We start from the raw sequence: 25,593 nt of genomic DNA on the forward strand, positions 1-25,593 counted from the left end.
ATGGTATCCTAGGAGTTGTAGTTTGACAAAGCCTTCTCCGCCAAAAAGTGAAGGTGCCTCTCAACACTGCACATCCCCGGCTTCCATTGCATTGCGCCATTGCAGTTCCCTATAGATGCAAGACTTAGCCTAAAATCCCTACCAGCTCCACCTAGCCATAAAAACCCAACTTGCTTTGCACAAGCCACACTCTCTCAGCCTGAGAGGATGGCAATGGAGTCAATACCTTCCAATCCAACCTTGATCAATACTTGTGTTAGCGTGACCATAAGTCGGAGTAGATTTGGGAATGCAGAACAAGAAGTCTAGAACTTCCAGAGAACCAGATATTATTATTATTATTATTATTATTATTATTATTATTATTATTATTATTTTGACACAAAGACAGAAGTCTAGAACTTCCAGAGAACCAGATGATGATGATGATGATGATGATGATGATGATGATTATTATTATATTTTAGTCAATTAATTAATGGGTGGGATTGTATATGGTTAATAACACTATCCTGAAGCAAAAAAATATTATTTATGGTTGGTCAGCAAATGCATGTAAGCATGATCTCAGAAGAAAGAAGACGTCCTTCATAATCTTTCTACAAGTCCCCACCTTCTTCTATGGGTTCTATTGAATGTTCACATTTCTTTCCTCATCTCAGAAGAGATGTCTCCTCTTGCATGGGTTAGTGTGGGTGCAAGGTGTCATTGATCAGGCACTTGCTGTTTATTTGGACATTTCTTTCAATACGTGTCAAGATAGTTGGAAGTGCCTTCTCTTGGCAGACCAGCTTTCCCTGATTCTGGTTGTCATAGTAGCACAAATTCCATCCCACCCAGTCGCATGGATATTGTAGCATTGTACGAGTACAAGAACATCTGGAGCCGTTGAGGTTCCCCATTGGGAGGTGTCAACATTGGGATCAATGGCCATGGGCCTACATCAGTATTGTGGTGCTGAGTGGAATCCATGAGCTACTCAACCAAGGCAGCAAACCTGGACCCCAACGTACAACCCAATGTGCAATGTGCAGCCTATGGAGTGACACCACACACACAACACTGCACCTTCAAGCTTGAACTCTATATAGATGTTGCCACATTGGACAACAATGGCCAACCCTTGTGCAGGGGAATTCAGGCTAGTGGAGAACATCAGTAGGGATCTGGCTCTTTACTTGGGAATGCGCCATGCTGTACATAGAGCTGACATTGTGTGGACCCTGTAAAGCATTAGTGTCCAAACCTTGGTCCTCCAACTCCCAGAAGCCCTGGGCAGCTTGTCTAATGGCCAGGAATTCTGGGAGCTGAAAACATTTGGAGGACCAAAGGTTGGACACCACTTCTGCAAACCATCTCTTGGGCGTAGAAGTCTCCCCAGATGAAGTTTCGATTTGAGCTGGGTTTTTTCTCCGGGTACAAAACGATGTGTTGCGGTTTGAGCATTGGGCCACAACTACGGAGACCAGGGTTCAAATTCAGTCATGCAACCTGCTGGTTGACCTTGGACAAGTCATGGTCCAAGGAAGGCCAAGGTCTTCTGAAGCCATCTTGCCAAGACATTGGCTCCTTCTGCTTGCCGTAGGTTGTCAAAGACTCAAAAGACCCACCACAAAGAAGAGAGGAGGCTTGAAGAAAGAAAAGCCGGTGCCCAACTACCTTGTACTTCATCGCACATGGTATTTATTAACCATCAATTGCCACACACAAAACATATGGGAAGATCCGATAGCTAGAGTCCCGCCGCCCCCTTGGAAACATACACGTGGATGTATTGGCATTTGGTCACCCTGCTCCCCATATATAACATTCACCCAGGTCCCTATGCGCTCACATGCTCACATGTACACCCTGTCCATCATCATTAGGGTTGTATGTCATTTTGGAAAAAGTACAACTTGGAAGAAGACTAGGAAGGGGAGGTGGGTATCTGGCGTCTCCTTAACATAGCAAAGTCCCCCGCCAGCCGCTTTGCCCATTGTATGGCCTGTTGTGACTTATTAGAATACCTATTTCTCAATAAATACTAGTACCAATAAAATATTACATCCAAAGAACCCTGCAACGAGATCATTGTCTTTCCTTGACCTACACACAAGTGTCCCACCTAACTCAGCACTTTTTTTAAACACAATTTTGTTTAAACGTCGCCTTTAACATATGCAGATAATAGTTTTGCATTATCATTACCAGTTTTTTTTTTACAGAGGAAGACAAAAAAAAAGAACAAAAGGATCATTTTACAACTTTGATTTTGTTTTTTTCACCACCACCTTCATGCCGGGTATATTTCTTACTGATTCTAACAATCGCTTTGGAGATGTTTCCATTTTAGAAGGTCAAGACGGGTGAGTTGAAAGCCTCGAAGGAAACTCAATGCTTCGCTTCCATTTTTGGGAAACATTCCCCATTGGAAATGATTATTTATATTGCCCTCACTTGTTTGAAAACTCAATTCATTTGCTCACATTGTGATCTATAATGTATTTACAGAAGCCATCTCATCATACATAGTGACTGGTCAGGATCAGAAAGTATTAAAAGAGAAGGGAAGGTGGACAGAATATAAGGGAATAGATGGAATAGTGGAGTTGATACACTTATAAGATATAAGGCCAAGTTGGGCAGACTTCAGACATAACAAACACCAGGACTCCAAGATCAACCAATAGGGTCAGATCCAGAAGACATCAGTTCCGCCAAGGCCATGTTCTGCTAAGGCTTGGTTTGCAAATACCAGAACCATACTGAGCTCAATACAGAAGTCTGTTTTGGGTTATCCCACACTTCCCTCCTTTCAGCTGCCAAATTTGGAGTGGTGGAAGTCATTTTGTGGTTAGGAATGGCAAACCAAGTTTAGCAGGAACATCTCCTGAAGGACGTCCATGGAGCTGTACCTTCTGCTGGACCTTGATCTATGGACATATCTGTTCCGTGATCTGGAAGCGGTTGTATATGTTCATAGCCTTTGCTGAAACACAGAACTTCTGTGGATTGAGAGGAAAGGAATGGGAACAGCCTTCCGTGAGAAGAGAAAATAGGGAAGCCCAGCAATTCTGGCCCATAAAGACTTTTTGTGCACAAATGGGATACATTCAGCTTGAAAGTCAGGAGGAAGCTGAAAGGGAGGGGTCTTTCTTTCTCCTTCTCAGGTAGTGAAGACACTGAAAGTGGATGGTGAGAAATTCAGGGCAAAGTAAAAGCAGCACACAGCTCAACTGTGGAACTCATCACCATAGCAAAGTATCCTTATCCATAGGCCATGCAACCTAGGGCTGATGGGTTCTGGGAAGTTGCACGGCATCCATGGCTGGGCTAGATGTTGGTGTCAAATTCAAGCCTTTTAAGGTCCAGACTAAGCGCATCCTGCAAATCCCGATGTCACCAAGAATGGCATTGGAGAGCCCATCTGCCACCCATAGACCAATCAGGGCACCCTGTGGCATGGCGGGAACGTTGGAGGAAATGGCACCTTGGTGGTACATTTGGCACAATACAACTGACATGCAATGTTTGGCCTAGGTCCATGCGCATTGATGTGCAATGCACAGCCACGCATAATGCACCAATGCCTGCAGAAGACACCAACAGACTCTAATGTTCAGCTATCACTGATGTAACAGACATTATGGAAGATAGAACACTACATATGTGGCTGCCATTGGAAGTTTAACTGAACATCTAGCATGGTCCAAAGAGTCACATTAAGCTGCCTATCTAGTCCAAAGCATTCTCGTGTCACAAGAAACCTACAATCTTTGAAGGCACCATGAAGCTGAATGGGTGATGCCTTCAAAAGCTCCCACATCCAGGGCCATCGTAAAGCCTCATCTCCATCCCATATAGAAAAGCCAACAGGACTAACAGTTGAATAGTTTTCTTTTTCAACAGCTGCCCAGTTTAGGGGGCTTAGGGCATCACTTTTCCTGCCAGCTATGGGCATCTTCCATCCAAAGTCATCGGATTCCCTTGGTGAGCATCTCAAGCAAAAGCTCAAACCAGGGAGGGGAAGGGAGGGAGGAGAGACAAACATGCAAGGCTCTTTGGGAAAGAATGATTTCATTCTCATTTTCTCCAATATTTGGCACATGGCAAAATGGCAAGGTCAAAATGCACGGAGCTAGACGTAGGCACCAAACCATTTGGCCTCCCCAGCATTGAAGCCTTATGCACCTGACTCTTTTCAAGCCTCTGTCCAAAAAGAGGGAGCTGGTTCTTTGCTGAGAGTCTCCAAAGAACATCGAATAAAGATATGGATATATATTATTATTTATTATATAACAATGTCATCATCAACACCAAAAGAAAAAGACGGGGAGGAAGAAGAAGGGGTGGGGAAAAATGCAACTTGTTCTAGTGTTGTTGCTGCCATTGTTTTCCCCAAGCATTCTCCTTTTGTTTTCTTGCCCAATGCCCAACGCAACTCAAACCCAAAGGATCGGTGGTTGGAGACGTAATGCAAACAACGTGGCTATTTCTGAGTGTGATGACAGTGGCGGTGAGTGTGTGTTTGTGTGTCGGGGAGGAGGCATGGATCAGTCGATCGCAACAAAAGCCGAGGAAATACAATACCATGGTCTGCCCTCCCCTCCCCGGAAGTTAGGACACAGTCCAGTTCTCGAGTGTTGGTTTTTATAGATATATATATAGAGATAGATTATATATATAGATATGAACATTCAGTTAAACAAGTCTGGGAAAAACACTCCTCATTTTGCTGCGGCGGACCCCCAGATCCCACCCGACGCTGCTCTCCCTCGCATTGCCTGGTTAGCTGTTCTCGTTCCATTCTGGCACCATGCCCACTCCGTGGACCGAATGGTACTGGTGCGGAGACAGGGTTCGGGGCACCCCATGCGAGTAAAGGAACTCAGCTGGTTGTAAGCCGCTGGTGGGAGACTGGAGGCCCGCTTGAGGTCCACACTGCCGGACGATGGGCTGGTGAGGGACGGCAGTTTGGTGCTGGAACATGGCGTGGGTGTCCCCGATCTGGGGCGAGGTATGGTTGGCGACGGTGGCGAGGCGGGGCATCAGGGGCCCCGAAGTGAAATGGGCCGAGAAGTGTTGGTATGGCAGGCGGTCCATGGGCTGCATGGCCGTGACGGTGCAGCTGCCGTAGGAGGGCACCGGAGGCCAGGTGTTGCAGCTGATGTCTTCCAAGCTGGGCACCGGCTCGGTGGCTGGGGCCGAGCTGGCATACATACAGGCTTGGCGTTGTGCGGACTCAGTCCTGTATGTGCTGGTGTTCAGTCCCTGCTGCTGGGAGTAGCCGGAGCGGTAGAAGGAGTCGTCCTCCTGGGGAGAGGTCTCCATGTAGGGCTTCTTGTAGGGGTGCTCTGTGGTCGAACATTCCTCATCTGCCAGGAGACACAACAGGACTTATATTTAGACGAGTGGGAAACAAAGATTAAATTCACACGATGACCTGGACTACAATATAATACACAACCTTTATTGGCATACAACAACAAAATCACAACACAGGCATATACAACAAGAAGAAGTCACAGATCAAAAAGGAAAGCATTAAGAAGAGTTAGTAATCTCAAGAATAAAATGTGCAAGAGTTTCACAGAAGAATGCATCAGCATTGTTCAGAACATATGGAATTATATAACACCCTTGCTATTGAGAACTGTGAAAAAATTGAATTCCTATATTTCAGTGGTTCTCAACCTATGGGTCTGCAGATGTTTTGGCCTTCAAGAAATCCTAACAGCTGGTAAACGGGCTGGGATTTCTGGGAGTTGTAGGCCAAAACACCTGGGGACCCACAGGTTGTATTTCATCCATATATTATCATATTTAGGGCATTCAAACAAATAATGGTGAAGTGTTTCAACAGAGGCCAGGTCACAAGAACAAACCCTTTTAGAACGTTCCACATTTTTACATCTCTCAAAAGAACTGATGGCAACACATTATATCTTGCAGTAGCCAAAGTTCTCCTCTGGGTGGGATTAATCAAAATGCGAAGATAAGCACAGAATGAATGACGTGGTAGGGGAACAAGTTGTCTTTGCTGCAAGAGTCAGATTATGAAAGTCAGGAGCCAATAGCCTGCTCTTGACTGACTTGCAGGCTTCTACATTAAGAGTGCTTCCAAAGAGAGGCCAATTGTTTTGCGATTTACCTGGCTTGCACAACTCTATTGTCTACGCTTATTATTGGAAACAAGAAGACATTTCCCTTCCAGTGGGTTACAGAAACGATAGCTGTAGCAGAGATGGACAAATTGACTATGCTTATACAGTCACTAGACTGTCAAAGTTTGAAGAAGAGGGGCAGCCTTTTATTGACTTTTTTTTTTTAAAAAAGAAGAAAATAAAAAACAGTTTTCTTAACATTAGTAAGATCAAGCGACTATTACAGATATGTAGGAATAACAAGAAAAGACAAAAAGGGGAGGTGGGGACAAGAATAATAGAATCCCCAATGATATCCGCCCTGAGTTCCCCAGGGAGATAGAGCGGAGTATAATGTTTTTAAATTATTTTTTTAAAGTGGTATCAAACTGCATTCATTCAATTGTGTAGGTGCATCTGTAAAGGTATCCGTGTTGCCTCTCCAGCTGAGGACTGCAACTACGTCTAATGCAAAGGGCAATGCCCGCATTTTGCCCCCCATGGTCATCACACAACTGGCTTTGCACATTACCAATTCAGCCGCCAGCGCTAGCATCACTGTGCCAACTCTCGATGCACTTCTATGGTTCAAGAGGTTGCCCGACTGTTCCGCGCCAGGCAGAAGAGACAGGAAGGCAACGGAAGGAGTCACCGCAGATCTCAGTGGCATGCATAATGGCGGTGGCAGGAGCCGCCAGGGCTGGTTATGCAGCGGTGGGGAGCAGCGGGCCACAAAACAGGGTTGAAAAGGCCACCTCCAGCCCCACGCGCTGTATGGTACCCACCCTTTTCCCAAGGAGTAGGGAGTCCGCCGCCCTCCCCGTCTCCAAATGGCACTCCTGCTGAGACATCAACACAGAAGAAGCACGGCCAGAAGTGCCAGCGGAAAGGGCAGCTGTATTGGCGGCCAGTCGATCGGCTTCCTTTCAACGGAAGCTAGGCAGGCTCCCGACAAGAAAGATGCCCTGCTCTCGCTTCCAGGCTCATAATGATGATGATAACAGAAACTGTCACAACGCGAACCGCAAGACAATGTAAGGACAAGCTTTGTTTGCCAAGTGAACGGAAGGCATGCAAATGACATGGAAGAAGGGGGGAAGGAAGGGAGAACATGATGATGGCCCGCTCTTCTGTTTAAGGGCTCAACGACTAGTTGCATGCAGCAGAATTGCAGGTGGTAGGAAGAGGAATATCTGTTATGTAAGTTGGCCAAGATACTAAAAGATCTGGAAACCAAGCCTACCGAGGAATGGTTTGGTTGAGCTGGGTAAGCTTAGTTTGGAGAAGAGAAAACAGAGTGGCAACACCACAAAGCCATGAAAGAGGACGTGACTCCGGCAAGGCTATAAAGTCCAGCTCCACAACTGGGGTGGCTTTTCAAAAAGGTCCCATCAGTCCTAGGAAAATGGATGATGCCCAGAGGACCACAAGTTGCCTTCATCTAAGATCACTCCTCCATGCGTCTTCTGTTTTCTGTCTAAACATGATAGTAGAACATTGTGAACAGGGCATTTTGTGCCCCCGGGGATGCCCCGCTTTGGACGCATCGAAAATGCAAAGAGGATGTGGCCTCTCTGTGATGAAAGCGTGGCGACGTTGATAAATGAGCCTTCAGACGGGCTTGAGACGTTGCCGAGATAGCAAGGAGACAAGACACGCCAGCCTCCGTCCGCAAGCAAGCAAGTGGCCGCGTTGGCTGGCCAGCGAGATAGTCCTCTCTCTTCTGACAATGCAAGGAAATTAGATAATGGGGAGGAAAAGAGCCAAAGGGAGCCACATGCACACAGAGTGGGAATCCCAAAACTGGACGGAAACCTTTGTTGTAGATTCTTTTATCGTTTGGGTATGTCGGAGTCAGATGATGGATGGGCCTCGTGTGACCAGGACATGCCAACATTTTGTTCCATGGGGCTGCTTTCGGAGATTCTAGGGAAGGGAAGTGGGGAAGACTTAAGGTTGGACAGCTCCATGGAGAACCTCAGCAGCAAAGCTGGGGAAGCCACACTATTGCCACCCACAAATCATGGAGCAGAGGAGCCAAAGCTGGCCATGTTCTTTTAGCAGAAAATCCCATCAAAATATGTTGGAGACCAAGGTTCGAAGCCCTTCTCGGCCATGGAAACCTATTGGATAACCTATAGTCCTATCCTCTCAGCCTCAATGGAAGTCCATGACATAATTCTGAGTAAATCCTGCCATTAAAATAATAGTAACAACAACAACAACAACAACAACAACAACAACAACAACAATAATCCCAGTGGTGATGGGCACACTGGGTGCCGTGCCAAAAGATCTCAGCCGGCATCTGGAAACAATAGACATTGACAAAATTATGATCTGTCAACTGCAAAAGGTCACCCTACTGGGATCGGCACACATTATCCGAAAATACATCACACAGTCCTAGATACTTGGGAAGTGTTCGACTTGTGATTTTGTGAAACGAAATCCAGCATATCTATCTTGTTTGCTGTGTCATATAATAATAATAATAATAATAATAATAATAATAATAATAATAATAATAATAATAATAATAATAATTTATTTATATTTAAGATGATGATGATGATTATTATTATTATTATTACTATTGCTATTACAATACATGCAGCATCCATCTAAGCCTAGTATTGCCATCTTTTTTCGTCAATGGTTTCAGTTGAAAACCTTATCAAACCCAACTTAAGGACTGAACCCAAGGTGCTATACTTTGCTAAAGCTAATATGAAAGAGATCGCATCCAAGTTTATAGGAGAGAGTAACTTATAGATACATGCCTTTGGCAGGTGTGGAAAGGATTGAATTATTCTTCTCCTTTATTAAAAATCTTGGGGCATATGGCTTTCAGGAAAGGAGACAAAAAGGGGGAGGAATCGGGATATTAGGTTGGTCAAATACATGGTGCAGTTTTTGTGTGCCTTCAAGTCGTTTCCAATGTTTGGGCTTTTCTTGCCACGATTTCGCCCGAGAGGGGTTTGCTATGAGAAGGCAGAGAGAGTGTGACTCACCCAAGTTCACTCCGTGGATTTCCAGGGCAGATCTAGGCTTGAAATCCTGGTCTCCGGAGTCAAACCACGAAACCATCTCTACTATCAAACATACATCTAACCTTTTTGCCAGACGTCCTTGACAAACTATAATGCCCAGGATTCCATAGCGTTGAGCATTCAAGGGACATCAAACTGCACCCCCCGCCCCCAAACTGGATTTAAACTCAGGCCTTTTCTTAAAAGAAAAGACTCAGTATTCAAATTGAACTGGGAAATGTTCAGTCACTGCTTTTCAAGCATTCCCATTTTGCCCAGCTGGTTCAAAACGTCTGTGTAGTCTCTTGAAATCACTGGACATTTCAGCCTTCCGAAGAACCTTGCACTCGCTCTTTTGGTATTGGAATGAATCCTGAATCCTTTTCGGAGGCCTCCCGGCCTGATAAGCTATCTTTATCCCAGGCACCAGCTATCTTGTCGGTTGTGGATTCAGCTTCTCTAGAACTATGTGGCCACCTTCTCTGCGTTTCATCTCCGTTGCTCTTTGTTAATGTGCACTGAAATGGCTGTAATTGGGGCTGTTATAGGACCACATTCACTGGGAAGCTTCCCGAAGAACAAACATTGTGGAGGAGAGAAAAAAACTAGAATAGGAGCTCTTTGGGGGGGGGGGGCACTCCGGGTGCATCTACACTATAGAATGAATGCTGTTTGACACCACTTGAACTACTCCGACTCAATGTGATGGACTCCTGGGAGTCATAATTTGAACAAGCTTTTTGTTTACTCTGCCAAAGAGTGCTCGGGGCCTTACCAAACTACAAATCCCAGGATTCCATGGCAGTTTCTTGTCTCCCTCCAAAAAGGCTTAGATGTTTTTTCACTCTCATGTCTACACCTGTAATTCTAGCTTTTGTGCTGGCAAATCTTTCCAGCTTTCAATCTGTTAATTAAAGATACATGAGCCCTCTCCAGTTTTCAATCTGTTAATTAAAGATACAGGAGCCTTCTCCAGTTTTCAATCTGTTAATTAAAGATACAGGAGCCCTCTCCAGTTTTCAATCTGTTAATTAAAGATACAGGAGCCCTCTCCAGTTTTCAATCTGTTAATTAAAGATACAGGAGCCCTCTCCAGTTTTCAATCTGTTAATTAAAGATACAAGAGCCCTCTCCAGTTTATAATCTGTTAATTAAAGGTACAGAAATCTTCTCCAGCTTTCAATCTGTTGATTAATGGCACATGATCCCTTTCTAGCTTTCATCTGTTAATAAAAAATACAGGAGCCCTTCCCAGTTTCCAGTCTATTAATTAAAGGTACAGGACCCCTCTCCAGTTTTTAATCTGGCAAATAAAGGTACAGAAGTCCTCTCCAGCTTTAAGTCTATTAACTAGCTGCTTCAAGTCTCCTTGTGTAGAGAAAAGTAGGGTATAAATAAATATAAAATATAATAATAATAAGTGCAGGATCCCTCTCCAGCGTCCAACCAGGCAATTAAAGATACAGAAGCCCTCTTCAGCTTTCAATCTGTTAATTAAAAGTACAGGAGCCCTCTCCAGTTTCCAAGCTGACACCCCCATTGGCCATGGCAATGTCAACTTTCACAGTCAAGGCCTTCTTTCCAAGCTCTCCCCGAGCACTCACCTTTTCTCTTGGTGCAATGGTAAATCTGTCCATGCTCCTGGGACACGGGGTAGGGGTTGGTTGGGGGAATCAGGTCCTGGGAGGTGCTGGACACGCCATTCTCACACTGGAACTGAGATCCAAGGTTCGATGAAGTCGAGAGAGCCCGGGTCTCACCACTGAAAGGGCTGTGGTTGGAGGCCACTTTCTGCCGCACCGTACTCCGGGGAACCACGGGATACTCCTTGCTGGAAACACGGGCCAAAGGGGGAAGGGAAGTATAATGTACAGTGAAATAATCTTGTCCCTCACTCTGAAAACCATAACATTTCTTCTGATAATGAACTTGTATCCATTCTTTCCCCATCCAAGGCCCATGTTCTGTTGGATGTCTTTCCAGCTCAGAACAGAGCAGGGGATCCTCCTCGAAAGAAAGTAGTTACTAAGGACATTCTTCCAGTTATGGGGAAAAAACACAATGAAGAAAGTTCCAATGGATAGCACTTATACAATTTGAGAAGAAAGAGGGGAAGGTCTCTCATACGGTGGCCAGCTGTGCCGAGAGTCCTGAGACTGACTCTCATCTTGCACAACCTCCCTTGAAAGAAAGGGAAATGCCCTGGACCTATAAATATATATGCACGACAAGATAGCGCATTTAAAACAATGAGAAACAGGTGGCTCTTTGTGTCTGCAGAAAGCCGACATGGATCCACTCGCATCGCTTACATGTCATGCGCATCCAACGGCCACGGTTACATATCACGTCAGGGACAAGTTGGAGTCAGAGTGGGCCACCTGGTCATAATTTGATTATTTTGTATTATGGGTGATTTTTTTTTCTCCCCAAACTGTCCATGTTTTGGGAGATTGATGAAACAAGTGAGAAAAATCAAAGATGATAATTAAGTTTTGATCAAGTTCTAAAATATCTGCCGAATTCTGAGCTGCCATACTAGGTTCAGGACCCTGGAGAGCTCTTTCGACCATCTAGGATAAAATCCAAAGTAGAGTCCAAAGTAGAGTCACTGCCCCCTCCTCTCCGCTCACAGCAAGCCCATCTACTCTACAAAACCACGGTGCTATGACTCTTTGTAGAATCCTGGGACTGGTAGTTTGCCCCTAAAAGGTTTCAACTGAGGATCGACAAAACACCTCCAATCCCCAAATTTCCTCAGATGGAACCGTAGCAGTTCAAGCAGAAGGACAGTTCAGGAAAGAATTGTCCAGAACCAAAGCTGCTTTCTGCTCCAAATAATGTGATTTTGAGCACAACACAGATTGTACACGGAAATTGTAGAGCAGAGATGGGAGGACAGGAGGCTTACTGGATCTTTTTTTTTAATGCTCTCCAAAAAGCATAAGAACATTGTTGAATGAGAACAAAAGACCTATTTACTCCACAAGGACTGTCTATCTATCTAACCCCAAAGACCTATCGATCAACATCAAAACGTCTATGCATCTATTCCAAAAGGTTTATGTATCTACTCCAAAAGGTTTATGTATCTACCTTCCCAAAGACCTATCGATCAGCTCCAAAAGGTCTATCGATCAGCTCCAAAAGGTCTATCGATCAGCTCCAAAAGGTCTATCCATCTACTCCAAAAGGTCTATCCATCTACTCCAAAAGGTCTATCCATCTACTCCAAAAGGTCTATCCATCTATGCCAAAATTAAGACTGCCCATATCTAGTGGATCTCCATGTCCTTCTTTATCGAGAATCCCTTTGCAAATATTACCTTTGCATCCTGGACATTCGGTGCAGCTCCATGTCGTCGCTGCCTCTAAATCCTTTTGCAAAAGGGTTGTTTTCGATCTTGAGCTGGGTGATCTGAAAGGAGATGCCAGAAAAATATACAGTCAGGTCTTTGTGTATTCAAACTGCAAGCCATCAAAAGATCAGGCTAAGCCTCCCTTTTCCAAAATACTTGGGACTGGCAGTACTTTAGATTTTTTATTTTTCCCCCAGTTTGGAAATATTTGCATTTCCATATATGCTCATCATGAGATCTCTTACAGGTGGGACCCAAGTCTCAAACCAAAGAGGGTTCATATATAATTTATTGCACACATAACTCACTTTATAACCAATATATTTTTGTGCATGAACAAAGTGAGGGTACATTGAACCATCCGAAAGCAAAGGTTCTGTCTCTGAGGTCTTAGCCAACCATATTAATAATTTTGGGATTGGAGTATTTTGGAATCCCAAATAAGGGATTCTCAACTTATTAGCAATTGTCACAGAGGAGATTGTAAGTGAGATACAGTAGTTTAAGCATTGGATTATGTCTCCAGAGACCAGGGTTCGATTCCCATCTTGGCCATGGAAACCCTTGGGCAAGTCACACTCTCTCAGCCGCAGAAAAACCAGTGATTGGGTCACACTTTAGGGCCCCCATAAGTCAGAAATGGCTTGAAGGCACGCAATTCAAAGTGAAGATGGAGAAACAAATGCATTCCTTGGCTAACATGGAGAATGTTTTGCCCGCTGGAATTTTTATGGGCCAACATTTGGCAACCAGAGTCATGCCAGTGGGAAAGAAAGTTGGCAACTTCAGTGCAAATGGCTTTTCCTTGTGGAAAGGAGGTTATAAAGTGGTCCAGGATGAAGCTCTTGGGATAAAAATGGTACAAACGCCCTTACTTATTAGACCATTTGGAAGAGGAGTCACGGTTAGAATAACATGTGCTTCTATGCTGACCAATGAAACTGCTATTCTGGCAGATAAGCAGAAAGGATTCTGAATAGCTAGTAAACTTGAAATATTACCTGCCTCATTATTATTTGTTACTGATCTCAGCCCTAGAGAGAATGACTCTCTAGGTCCCCGTGAAGGCCTCCCCAACCGGTCTGTGACCGTAGAGATAAAAACCATTCATTCCATCCCAGCCAGCCTTCCTTGGTTCACCTTGTGGTTCTGGTAGGAGGTCACTGCGATGAAAGCCGTCTCCGCAAAGACGTGGGTGCAGAAGGCGGTGTTTTTGGAGCCAAAGCCATTGTTCTCGTCTGCTTTGACGATGTGGAGCCGGGGTTGGTATTTGTGCATGGAGTTGAGGATGATCTGCAAAGGAAGGAGGATAGGGTGGGCATCAGACAAGTTATGCCTCCTGGGAAAGGGTTCAGCACCATGGACAGCTCGTTGGAAGTTCAGGCTCAAGCCTGCCGTGGCTTCACTGTCCCACTGGCTGCAGGACAACCCGTAGCATCATTGTAAGTGGGATAGTCTGCACTTAAAGAGAAGTGTCCCAGCTCTGGCTACAAAGAGATCGAGGCACAATACTCCATCCAGACCACCGTGTTCATGGACATAATCTGGAGAAGGTATTGGTGGCCCTCCAAAGCTTGCTGGATAACAATTCCCATCAGCCCAGGGGAGCAGTAGATGAAAGAAACATTGCAGTGCCAGAGAGCTACATGCAAGCTTCATGTTTCTTTGGTCCGCATATTCAACCACTCAAAATCATACTAGCTCTCCTTGTATTCCATTGATGGCGATTTCATGGAGACGTTTTGTCAAGTCATGTGGCATTCCTAACCAAAGTGCCTCTCAGTACCACAATCATATTATTATTATTATTATTATTATTATTATTATTATTATTATTATTATTGTATTATGACACAGCAAACAAGATAGACATGCTGGATTTCGTATCACAAAATCACAAGTCGAACACTTCCCAAGTGTCTAGGACTGTGTGATGTATTATTATTATTATTATTATTATTATTATTATTATTATTATTATTATTTTATTATTATGACACAGTAAACAAGATAGACATGCTGGATTTCGTATCACAAAATCACAAGTCGAACACTGCCCAAGTGTCTAGGACTGGGTGATGTATTATTATTATTATTATTATTATTATTATTATTATTATTATTATTATTACTATTATTACTATATTTTATTATGACACAGCAAACAAGATAGACATGCTGGATTTCGTATCACAAAATCACAAGTCGAACACTTCCCAAGTGTCTAGGACTGTGTGATGTATTATTATTATTATTATTATTATTATTATTATTATTATTACTACTATATTTTATTATGACACAGCAAACAAGATAGACATGCTGGATTTCGTATCACAAAATCACAAGTCGAACACTTCCCAAGTGTCTAGGACTGTGTTATGTATTTTCAGATGATGCGCGCAAATCCCAGTAGGGTGGCCTTTTGCAGTTGGCAGATCGTTATTATTATTATTATTATTATTATTATTATTATTATTATTACATCATTATGATTTGAGTCAAAAGACCGTATCCCATTTCCTTCAGCTGTACATCCCACTCGTTTGCATTCGCCTCTTGACATTTCCTCGGCTCGATATTTGCACCAAGGAAAGGGCCAAGGAAGGACCAAAGGCAAGGCAGGGCCTGACCCCAGGAACCCAAGGCGAACAAATGCAAAGACTAATTAATGCTAGAGAGGAGGAACTGATTAATACTGGGGAAGAACTAATTAATGCTGGGGGAGGGGCTGACCCCGCCTTGTCTCCCCGAGGTTGCCACCCTCCCCAATCCCCCAGAGACTAATCCCCCCAACTCTCCCTTCCTATGGGGTGGAGGTGGGGCCCTGTCCAAAATGCTTTTCTGGCCTGACGATGATTGCCGTCGAAGGTGGCGACAAGGAGACGCAGGCCGCCCCGCCGGGCCCGCGCCAGCCGGGGGCACTGGACCTCAATCCCGCCGGCCCAGGCCTCTCATCCCGGCGGGATGGGCAAATTGCTCTGACATCCTCAAGGGACTCAGACGTCCACGGGCAACGATCTAATGGGCCTGCCTGGCATCAGAGACCCTCTAATGAATGGAGGAGGCGGCCCCGAGCTTGCTTCCTTCCCGGGGCCATTGTTGGGGAGCCCCGCCACCCCCTTTGGCCCTTGGACACGGCCTGGCGGGGGCATGGCTTCTTCCTTGAGGCCTCTGCATAGGCCTCTCCATCTAGGCTTGTCGGGACTGGTGCTCCCAGAATCCACAAACCAGTCCAAGTCTCTCTCCAAACAGTAGACACCCCAGCCAGGATTTTGCCTTTTTTAGACAGCAAATCCCTTTCCACATTATTATTATTATTATTATTATTATTATTATTATTATTATTAAAATTTATTTGTACCCCGCTAGCATCTCCCAAAGGACTCGATGCGGCTTACAAAGGCCAAGGCCTCAACACACAATATAACAATACAAAACAAAAAGCAAATTAAAAACAATTAAAACAGTATAAACCACAAGCAATAACAATACGCTAAAACACAATAGAACTGGGCCGGGCCAGAGTAATGGGTACAAGATTAAAAGTGCTGATGTGACAGGTGATACATAAGGCTTATAGGGCAAGTGCAGAGTGCGATATGGGATAATAGAGCTCAGATGTCAACTTTTTGGACTACGGCTCCCAGAATCCCCCGACATGTCCACACAGGACAGTAGAAATCTCAACGGTGATGTCAAATGTTTAGACCACAATGGCAAGAATCCACAAACAACTCAAAGTCCCTCTTTGCATTTTCGGACTGCAGCTCCCAGAATGCGCCAAAGTCAACCAAAGTCAAGACAGTAAACATTCCCACCCTTTAGATGATGACTCCCAGAATCCCCTAACTAGGCTAGTTCCTCTTCATATAAGACAGTCAGGGTTTCGCTCCTTTTGGATGACAGCTCCCAGAATCCCCCAGCTCATCAAATCCCTTTCCATACATGATGTGGCACAATCCCAACTCGGATGTCGGCTTTGCGGACTACAACTCCCAAAATCTGTAAGCCAGTCAAAGTCCTGCTTCAAGCAAGACAGGGGAAATCCCAACTCAGATGTTGACTTTTTATTTATTTATTTATTTATTACAACATTTATATCCGCCCTTCTCACCCAACAGGGGACTCAGGGCGGCTTACAATAAAACACACATATAAAACCTGTACAATACACTAAAAATCAGTTAAAAATTAACTTACATAAAACATTCATAAAACGCATTATAAAATACTTTTTGAACTACAACTTTTGGAACTACTTTTTGAACTACCACTCCCAGAATCCACAAGCCAATCAAAATCCCTCCCTGCAGCTTCTATGGGCACGAGTTGCCCTTTTGGCGTCCAAAAGATATTGGGGGGCAATGGGTGAGCTTGACGTGCCCTTTGCCAATCTCAGCCTTCTAAGACCTGGAACAAAATCTTTTGCATTTCAAGCCCTGCTGTTTGGCCACGTATTTGTGGCCTGCCGCTAATAGGATGATATTTTTATGATTCACCCTTCTGGAGTTGTTGCGAAGGTCAGGTGCCAAGGGAGAGGAGGAAGGAACGGTTCCTGGGCTGCGAGGAAGCCCTGCCTTCCATCCTGGCACTCACAAGCATCTGTTTCCACCCGTCTCCAGCCAGGCGGCAAGATTAATCCCCGTTGTAACCTGTCCCGGGCTTCCCTTCAATCTAGGTTACTGGATCAGGTCGCACGTTGTACATGAGCCCTGTTTACAAGGCCACGGCTGTCGGGCATTTCCATCGCACGTTCCCCCCCCCCACACCCCCCGCCTTCTGTGCACCACTTTAGAGAGCAAGGACGCAATTATGGCCAACTGTTGACAGAGCATGACAGCCACCAAGGCCCATGAGGCACCCACTTCCGTCAAATTAAGACCAACTTGCTTTGCCGTCCAGCACCCTTTTGGCCTGTGCTCAGCTGTCAACCTCTGCTAGCTCAAAGCAAAGTGAATGAACGACGATCTAGAATCATAGTTAAAGACCCCAAGGGCCATCCAGTCCAACCCTCTGCCAGGCAGGAAGTCACCATCAAAGCATTCCCAACAGATGGCCATCCAGTCTCTGTTTAAGAACCTCCAGAGAAGGAGACTCCACCCAGCTCTCAGGCAGCAGCATATTCAACAGCTCTGAAAATCACAAAGTTCTTACTAATGTTTAGGTGGAACCCCATGGCTCTGTATCCTAGACTGCTTTCCCCTTTCTCCTCAATGTGACCACCTGTCAAATATTTCAACGTGGCTCTCCCGTCCCCTTCTCTCAGCCTTCTCTTCTCCAAGCTAAACAGACCCAGCTCCCTAAGACACTCCTCATAGGGTTTAGCTGCCAAACCTTTCACCATTTTGGTCGCCATTCCTTGGACTAGTCATTGGACCCGCTCCATTTTACTCCAGGAGTAAAGCAAAGGCAAGCAAGTGACCATGGCACTGATCCGAACTGGATTTTGGGGCAGGAGGCCAAGGCTTGGGTTGGTAAAATGGGCCAAAACAGTCACACAAAGCTTATTTGGGAAGATGTAAGACTCCTTCAGTGTCCATGAAGTCCTCATCCATCTTGAGTTGTCATGAGAACTTGGTCCCAGACTCAGGACACAAGAGTCATCAAGTCCAACCCCTTACCATGCAACAATACCTGACTCAAGCACTCCAAGGATGCATCTACAATGCAAAATTAATGCGCTTCGATCCCACTATGCTATAGAATCCTTCCACTATTCCATAACCGTGGCCAGAATCGAGTTGTGATTTATCCAGGTGCCAAAAAGTACTCTGCACATGCTCGGAGCCATTGCTGAAGGTTTCGTACACTAACGGATTGTGGTCTGGCCCCAACGCAAAAGGACCGAGGTTGAAATCTGCCCGTGGCATGGATCCCATTAAGGCCTGACGGAAAGCGAGGCGTTTCCTCAAAGGGCATGCCAAAGTCACTCTATACCAGCCAAGACGAAATTGAATCAGCTCCATACTTACATGGCCAAATGGGTCGAGATGATTGTTTGTCAGCTTGAGCTTTTGGAAGGAAACCAGCTGCCGCATCCAATGAGCTCCAGTCGCTGGCGAATCTGGATGGACATATAATCTTCCAGGCATCGCAGGTTCCGCTTTCCCAGTCACTGACCTACCCAAAAGCAACAGAATGTGGTTTTTCCCCCTTCCTTCTTATTACAAAGCTTATTAGAATTTATTTTAAGAGCCAAAACACTATAGAAGAAATAGGAGAATGGCTAACTTCAGCCCCAATCCTATTCGTCGTCTCCATCAAACACATCATGAAGGCAATCCTCAATGCATTCTGTCAATTAAAGCACATTAACTCTCAATTCTACAATCCTAATCTTGCAAAAATTTAAGGCTAATGTCTTGAAATGACACCCGAACCGTACATTTTCATTGTCTCTGACTCTTTTGCTGGGTTTATAAAGTCTTATAATGATAAACCAGACACAGTTTCTTGAATTATGATTTGTTGTTGCATCGGAGCCTATCCTCACTGACAAACCATGGTTTGTTAACCAGCCGCAAACCATGATTCAAAGATAAGAGTCCATTAATCCCGAAGCAGGAGATAGCCAAAGGAGTAAGTGAGAAACAATGCACAAACAGGGTAAACAAACAAAGAAAACAACAAATCGTGGTTAATGTAAACCAGGTTTACCATATACTGGGGACATGGCCTTTCTCCCTATTCTTTCTGTTTGAGCTGTTTAGGAACAACCAATTTTCCATTGGAAACCGAATTTGGGAAATGGGCTTTTGGAGACTCCACCTCCCTGTACCCGCATTGGGCATTGGGGATGGTGGGAAGTGGAGTCCGAAAAAGGACATTACTCTGGCTCTCTGTTGCTGAACTCTGGAGATGTAAGATGAGATGTCCCTCTTCAGAAGCTGGACTAGATGCCTACAAGACCAATACCAACTCTTATTGTCCCTTTAACTTTTAGAGGCCCAACAGAAACAATGTATTTGAGTCTAATTATTAGGGACACTCGGGGTGGGCATTGAACCACTTCAATACGGAAACCGCTTGGATCCATTTGATGGTTTATCCCCTGGCATGTCAAAGGGGCTTCCAGACAATGCTTCCATCCTAGTTCCCGCCACTGTTTCCATCTTTTTTTTATTTTCTGTACTGCTGAGGAAAAAAAGATGGAAAGACTGTGCAATGGCCTTGGATGATAGGGAGAAGAAGGATCTGTTTGGAAGGCCCCTGACAGGGACTTCCTAGTTATGTTTCTCTCTCTCTTCCAGCCAATTGGCTGCATTCCTCACTGAATCTTGACTGTATATGTTGGGGAAGGACGCAAACTTTCCTTGATGGTGAGCGATCCTCTTTGGCTTTGCTCAGGGATGGATGGAATAGTTCATGTTTAACCCTTTGGCTTCTGCTCAGGGGATGAGAGGAAGCTTCCATTCCAGTCTGGTGGCAAATCCACTCCGGGTTTGGAAGAGCTCTCCAAGGTGCTGAACCCCATCACTGAACTGCCTCCTGACATATGGCGACCCTGGGTTCAACTACATTGTCAAATGAATGGCGTTTGGTACCACTTTAACTGCCATGACTCATTGCTATGGAATGCTGGGAGCTGTAGTTTGGGGAGGCGCCGGCACTACAACTCCCAGGATTTTAGCCCTGCGTTCAAGTGGAGTCAAAAGACATGAATTCATTCAACAGTTTAGATGCACCCACTATAAATTGGACAGGATTTTTTGATACCAAGAATCCTCATGGTTGTTTGCCAGTACAGCCCTTGCGATTTGCTGGTGGTCTCCCATCCAAGTACTAACCAGGGCTGACCCTGCTTAGCATCAGTGGCTCCTTTGGATTTTGGGCTAAAGTCCAAAGCGGATTCACTAATATGGAAACCACAATAGCTTTTTTTCAGATCCTAGGGCACAACTTAATGAGATCAGGAACCAGTCCGGATCCCAGCACTTTGTCCCAACTAGATCTGATCCACAGAATCAGTAGAGCGTCACCCCAGAGGTAAATCCCATAGACTCTTTGGGTTTATTTTTTTGGGAGGCATTATTTGGCTAAAGGGGGCATGGGGCAGAGAGTCAAGGAATGGTTGCATTCAAGTCCCACTTAAGGCCCTTGTACCTCCTCCGGAAACTCATGGGACTAAGAAGTGTTTCATATGATCTGTCATCCCTCCCTTCCCACCTTCCATGGCATACCATTTATTATCTGCAAACTTGTATCTGTGGTCGTCGGAGGGGACAATATCCATCAGCAGAATGTACTTGGTCTTGGGGTTGAGTCCCGTGACTTTCACTTTGTAGCTGGGGAACATCCGCCTGCCCAGGGAGGAAAAAGACGGATCATTGGTTCCAGTGGCGCAAGCCAAACAAAGATGGAGAGCGCATGGCTTCCCAATGTTGTCCCAACTCAATGGTCACAAGGGATGATGGGACTTGCAAGCCAACACCATTTCTCTTGATGCTCCATCTTCCAGCATAATAATAATAATAATAATAATAATAATAATAATAATAATAATAATAATAATAATAATAAAGGTCACATGTTCCCCAACCCTAGGCTACGGCGATCCTGATTGGACAAGGAGCACCCAACAATGTGGATTGAGTGGAATTTCCAATCTTGTCCACTATCCATTGGCTTTGAGGGCATCTACACAGTAGAATTTAGACAGTTTGACCCCCCACTTGAACTGCTATAGGATCCTAGGATTTGTAGTTTGGCAAAGCACGAGCCCTCTTGGCAGAGAAGGTGAAAGACTTTGCAAAACTACAACTCCCATGATTCCATTGCATTAAGCCACACAACAAGTGGTGTCAAACTGTATTCATCCTACAGTGTAAATGCAACTCATATTTGCATCATACATTGAATCAAGGGAAGCATTGGGTACGAGTGAGTCATCTTCCAGCATTTATAATAATAATAATAATAATAATAATAATAATAATTATTATTATTATTATTATTATTATTATTGTATGACACAGCAAACAAGATAGATATGCTGGATTTCATATCACAAAATCACAAGTCGAACACTTCCCAAGTGTCTAGGACTGTGTGATGTATTATTATTATTATTATTATTATTATTATTATTATTATTATTATGACACAGCAAACAAGATAGATATGCTGGATTTCATATCACAAAATCACAAGTCGAACACTTCCCAAGTGTCTAGGACTGTGTGATGTATTATTATTATTATTATTATTATTATTATTATTATTATTATTATGACACAGCAAACAAGATAGACATGCTGGATTTCATATCACAAAATCACAAGTCGAACACTTCCCAAGTGTCTAGGACTGTGTGATGTATTATTATTATTATTATTATTATTATTATTATTATTATTATTATTATTATGACACAGCAAACAAGATAGATATCCTGGATTTCATATCACAAAATCACAAGTCGAACACTTCCCAAGTGTCTAGGACTGTGTGATGTATTATTATTATTATTATTATTATTATTATTATTATTATTATTATTATTATGACACAGCAAACAAGATAGATATGCTGGATTTCATATCACAAAATCACAAGTCAAACACTTCCCAAGTGTCTAGGACTGTGTGATGTATTATTATTATTATTATTATTATTATTATTATTATTATGACACAGCAAACAAGATAGACATGCTGGATTTCATATCACAAAATCACAAGTCGAACACTTCCCAAGTGTCTAGGACTGTGTGATGTATTATTATTATTATTATTATTATTATTATTATTATTATTATTATGACACAGCAAACAAGATAGATATCCTGGATTTCATATCACAAAATCACAAGTCGAACACTTCCCAAGTGTCTAGGACTGTGTGATGTATTTTCAGATGATGCACGCAGATCCCAGTTAGGGTTGTTGTTGTTGTTGTTGTTATTATTATTATTATTATTATTATTATTATTATTATTATTATTATGCTGGAAGATGGAGCATCAAGAGAAATGACTCACTTTCACTCAGTGCTTTCCTTGATTCAATGTATAATGCAAACATCAATAACGACAATAATAATAATACATCTAGAAAAATATTAATACTATTATGAATATCAAGAATGAAAAATGAAAAAATGACTTTTTCAAATAACCCTGGCAACACCAAGTACCCAAGCTAGTCATTAATAATTATGAATGAATATTAATGATAATAATAATAGTTGAATAATAATAATAATTAATAGCTTTCATGCAAATCAATCAAGGCCTGCGCTGTTTGGTTGGCTCTGTTTCAGAGGTTACTGGTAATTGGTCCCAAATTTGGGGATCAATTTAAAAGGTGCCTCTGATTAATCAAATGAATATTTTGAAATCAATCATTTTTTTTAAATACTCTCGCAAAAACTTTTTCAAACAGCGCAGTCATTGGGTCGGTTCCAGATTTTCTTCCAACGAGACTAAACCTGTCGGAAACTCGTGGGACCTCCCAAACTGACATGGGCTTGTTTTCAATCAGTCCACACTCAGTCAAAGTCTGGATCCAATCCACTGTGTTTTGTTTTATTTTTAATTTATTTAGGTGCATATTTTTAATCGGTTGGCTTAAAACCATCTGGTTAATGGTGAGAAATGAGGCCCAGTTCTGCTCCAACCCAGGGTGGGTTTCTGGGGATTCGAAGCATGTTCACTAAGGGTGCGTACTAACCGCAAGATGGAGAATGAAGCTTAATGGGGTGACTGGGAAAACTGGGCCCAGCTGGACTGGGACCAACCCAGGGGCCGCTGGATCCCAGTCAACCTGTCAATCCAAGGCTCGATTCCGAAATACACATCTGTGAGCCTCCTGTTGACTAGCCTTAGAAGCTAAGAAAGAGCCAGAATGTCTTTTTAAAGAGAACCCAAATAAATGTGTTTGAGTCCCCTTCTTTGGAGGTTCTTAAGCAGAGGCTGGTTGGCCATCTGTCAGGAAGGATCGGATTGTGCCTTCCTTCATGGAAGTAAAGGATTGGACTGGATGGCCTTCGTGGTCTCTTCCAAATCTAGGATTCAACCCCCTATCACTATGAAGGAAGACACAGTTAAAGCTCTCCCGGCAGATGGCTGTTCAGCCACCTATGATTCGCATGATTGTTTAATATTTTAATTATGTCTATTTTAAATCATGACTTGTTAATTTGTTTTTTAAATGCATTCTTTGATGTCTTAACTGTTGATTTTATGATATTATATGATTGTATTGGGCTTCCCCCCCCCCCCCCCCCAATGTGAGCCGCTCCGGATCCTTGTTGGGGAGATGGAGGCGGCATACAAAAATAATATTATTATTATTATTTTATTATGACACAGCAAACAAAATAGATATGCTGGATTTCGTATCACAAAATCACAAGTCGAACATGTCCCAAGTGTCTAGGACTGTGTGATGTATTTTCGGATGATGCGTGAATGTCCCATTAGGGTGGCCTTTTTGCAGTTGGCAGATCGTGATTTTGTCAATGTCTATTGTTTCCAAATGCCGGCTGAGATATTATTATTATTATTATTATTATTATTATTATTATTATTATTATTATTATTATTATTATTATATGCCTAATACATATGCCATGCTGGCAAGACTCAGGAAAGTTGGGAGTAGATCAATGATTTCCTATCTCTGACAGAACTTCACTCCACTCAAGCACATGGAAGCCTATGCTAGCAATAATAATAATAATAATAATAATAATAATAATAATAATAATATGGCAATAATCGTATTTAATGGCCTGGCTATTACAATAACAGTCCTTGAGTTGCCTATAGGATTTTTTAAGAGACTATCACATGAAGGCTGTGTATATAACTGATGCGCCCATTCCCTTCCAAGACCTCTATGCGTAATAAGGAAATTACAGGAGTCCTTGTAAGGATATATATACATTCTCCACACACCCATAATTTATCAATAAGGATATTTTCCTAGGCGAGAAATGGGGAAAGAAAAGAAACCACAGGGATAGATTGGTGGGCAAAACCGAGGAGGGTTTCCCGAACCATGCATTTGTTCATCTCACATATTTTAATTGAAAATTTTAATAAGACAGTTTGTTTCTTATATATATACTAGCTGTGCCCGGCCACGCGTTGCTGTGGCAAAGTGGTGGTGGTATGGGTTAAAAATTGTTGTGTAATTTTTATTTGACGTTATTTGTATTTTTAAATTATTTTTATTGTAAGTTATCTTTTTATTTATTATATTTTATTATTTTCTTGTATTATTTTTAGTTATTTTCTGTTATTATAGTATTTTATTGTATTAATTTTTTAGTGTTTTTAATTATTTTTAGTGTTTTTTTTATTGGGTTGCTAGGAGACCAAGTTGGAGGAGCTTAGCCTTCTAACTGGCAGCAATTGGATAAAAGCAATTATTCCTCTCCCTCTAATTAGGACTTTATTTTTCTTTCCTTTTTGTTGTATAAACCTAGAGGCGTGGATGATGGGTTGTGTTGTCAAATTTCGAGGTCGGGGGGCCTGTAGTTTTGTTGTTTTGTGGGTCGCCGTGATGCCATCACTCTTTTATATATATGTATTATATTAATTATATTATATTATATATCTATGTATACACATAATAAAAGTGAAAACATGTATGTGTATACATGGCTGGGGTGTCCACTTACACAGACAACTTCTGCCTTCACAAACAGCTCTAGCTCCCACTACTCAGGAGAGTGGCCCTCCTCCAATGACATTGCAGGTTATGGCGAGCACTGTAAACATGTCCAAGAGTCCCCCACAAACACCATACTGCCTACCACCCTAGTGAAGGCTTTCATTTGGGGACAATTTCATCCTAGATTTTCTGATTTTCCTCCACCACAGACATCCCAGTGTTTCTGACTCTCTCCATTAGTGTGGAATTTGCATGACCCCGCCCACTGCCTCTCCGGTAACCCCTTCTCAGTCTGAGGCCCTCCTCTATTTTCTAGGTTATATGGATTTATTTTTTCCAGGGATGATAATAATCATAACAACTCTAATAATAATAACTAATAAACATAAAATAATAATAATAATAATAATAATAATAATAATAATAATAATAATAATAATAATAATTCTCCTTT

At 43.0% G+C, this 25,593-nt stretch overlaps 1 protein-coding gene across 5 annotated transcripts in view; it reads right to left on the reverse strand.

Moving 5' to 3' along the window:
- Positions 1 to 4,251: 4,251 nt before the first annotated feature.
- The window catches only part of tbx5 (T-box transcription factor 5), a 76,877-nt gene continuing 55,535 nt past the window's right edge, over positions 4,252 to 25,593 (reverse strand). For all 5 annotated transcript variants that reach the window (XM_062958437.1, XM_062958436.1, XM_062958434.1 and 2 more), the window contains 6 exons: positions 20,700 to 20,819; positions 18,492 to 18,639; positions 13,657 to 13,809; positions 12,484 to 12,575; positions 10,762 to 10,988; positions 4,252 to 5,357 (listed from right to left, as the gene is read on the reverse strand). In XM_062958437.1, the coding sequence (XP_062814507.1) occupies positions 4,771 to 5,357; positions 10,762 to 10,988; positions 12,484 to 12,575; positions 13,657 to 13,809; positions 18,492 to 18,639; positions 20,700 to 20,819 (1,327 nt within the window). In that variant the 3' untranslated portion in view covers positions 4,252 to 4,770. The remainder of the gene's footprint in view (positions 5,358 to 10,761; positions 10,989 to 12,483; positions 12,576 to 13,656; positions 13,810 to 18,491; positions 18,640 to 20,699; positions 20,820 to 25,593) is intronic.

The sequence above is a fragment of the Anolis carolinensis genome, chromosome X, assembly GCF_035594765.1.
Source record: "Anolis carolinensis isolate JA03-04 chromosome X, rAnoCar3.1.pri, whole genome shotgun sequence".
Classification (NCBI taxonomy): Eukaryota; Metazoa; Chordata; class Lepidosauria; order Squamata; family Dactyloidae; genus Anolis; species Anolis carolinensis.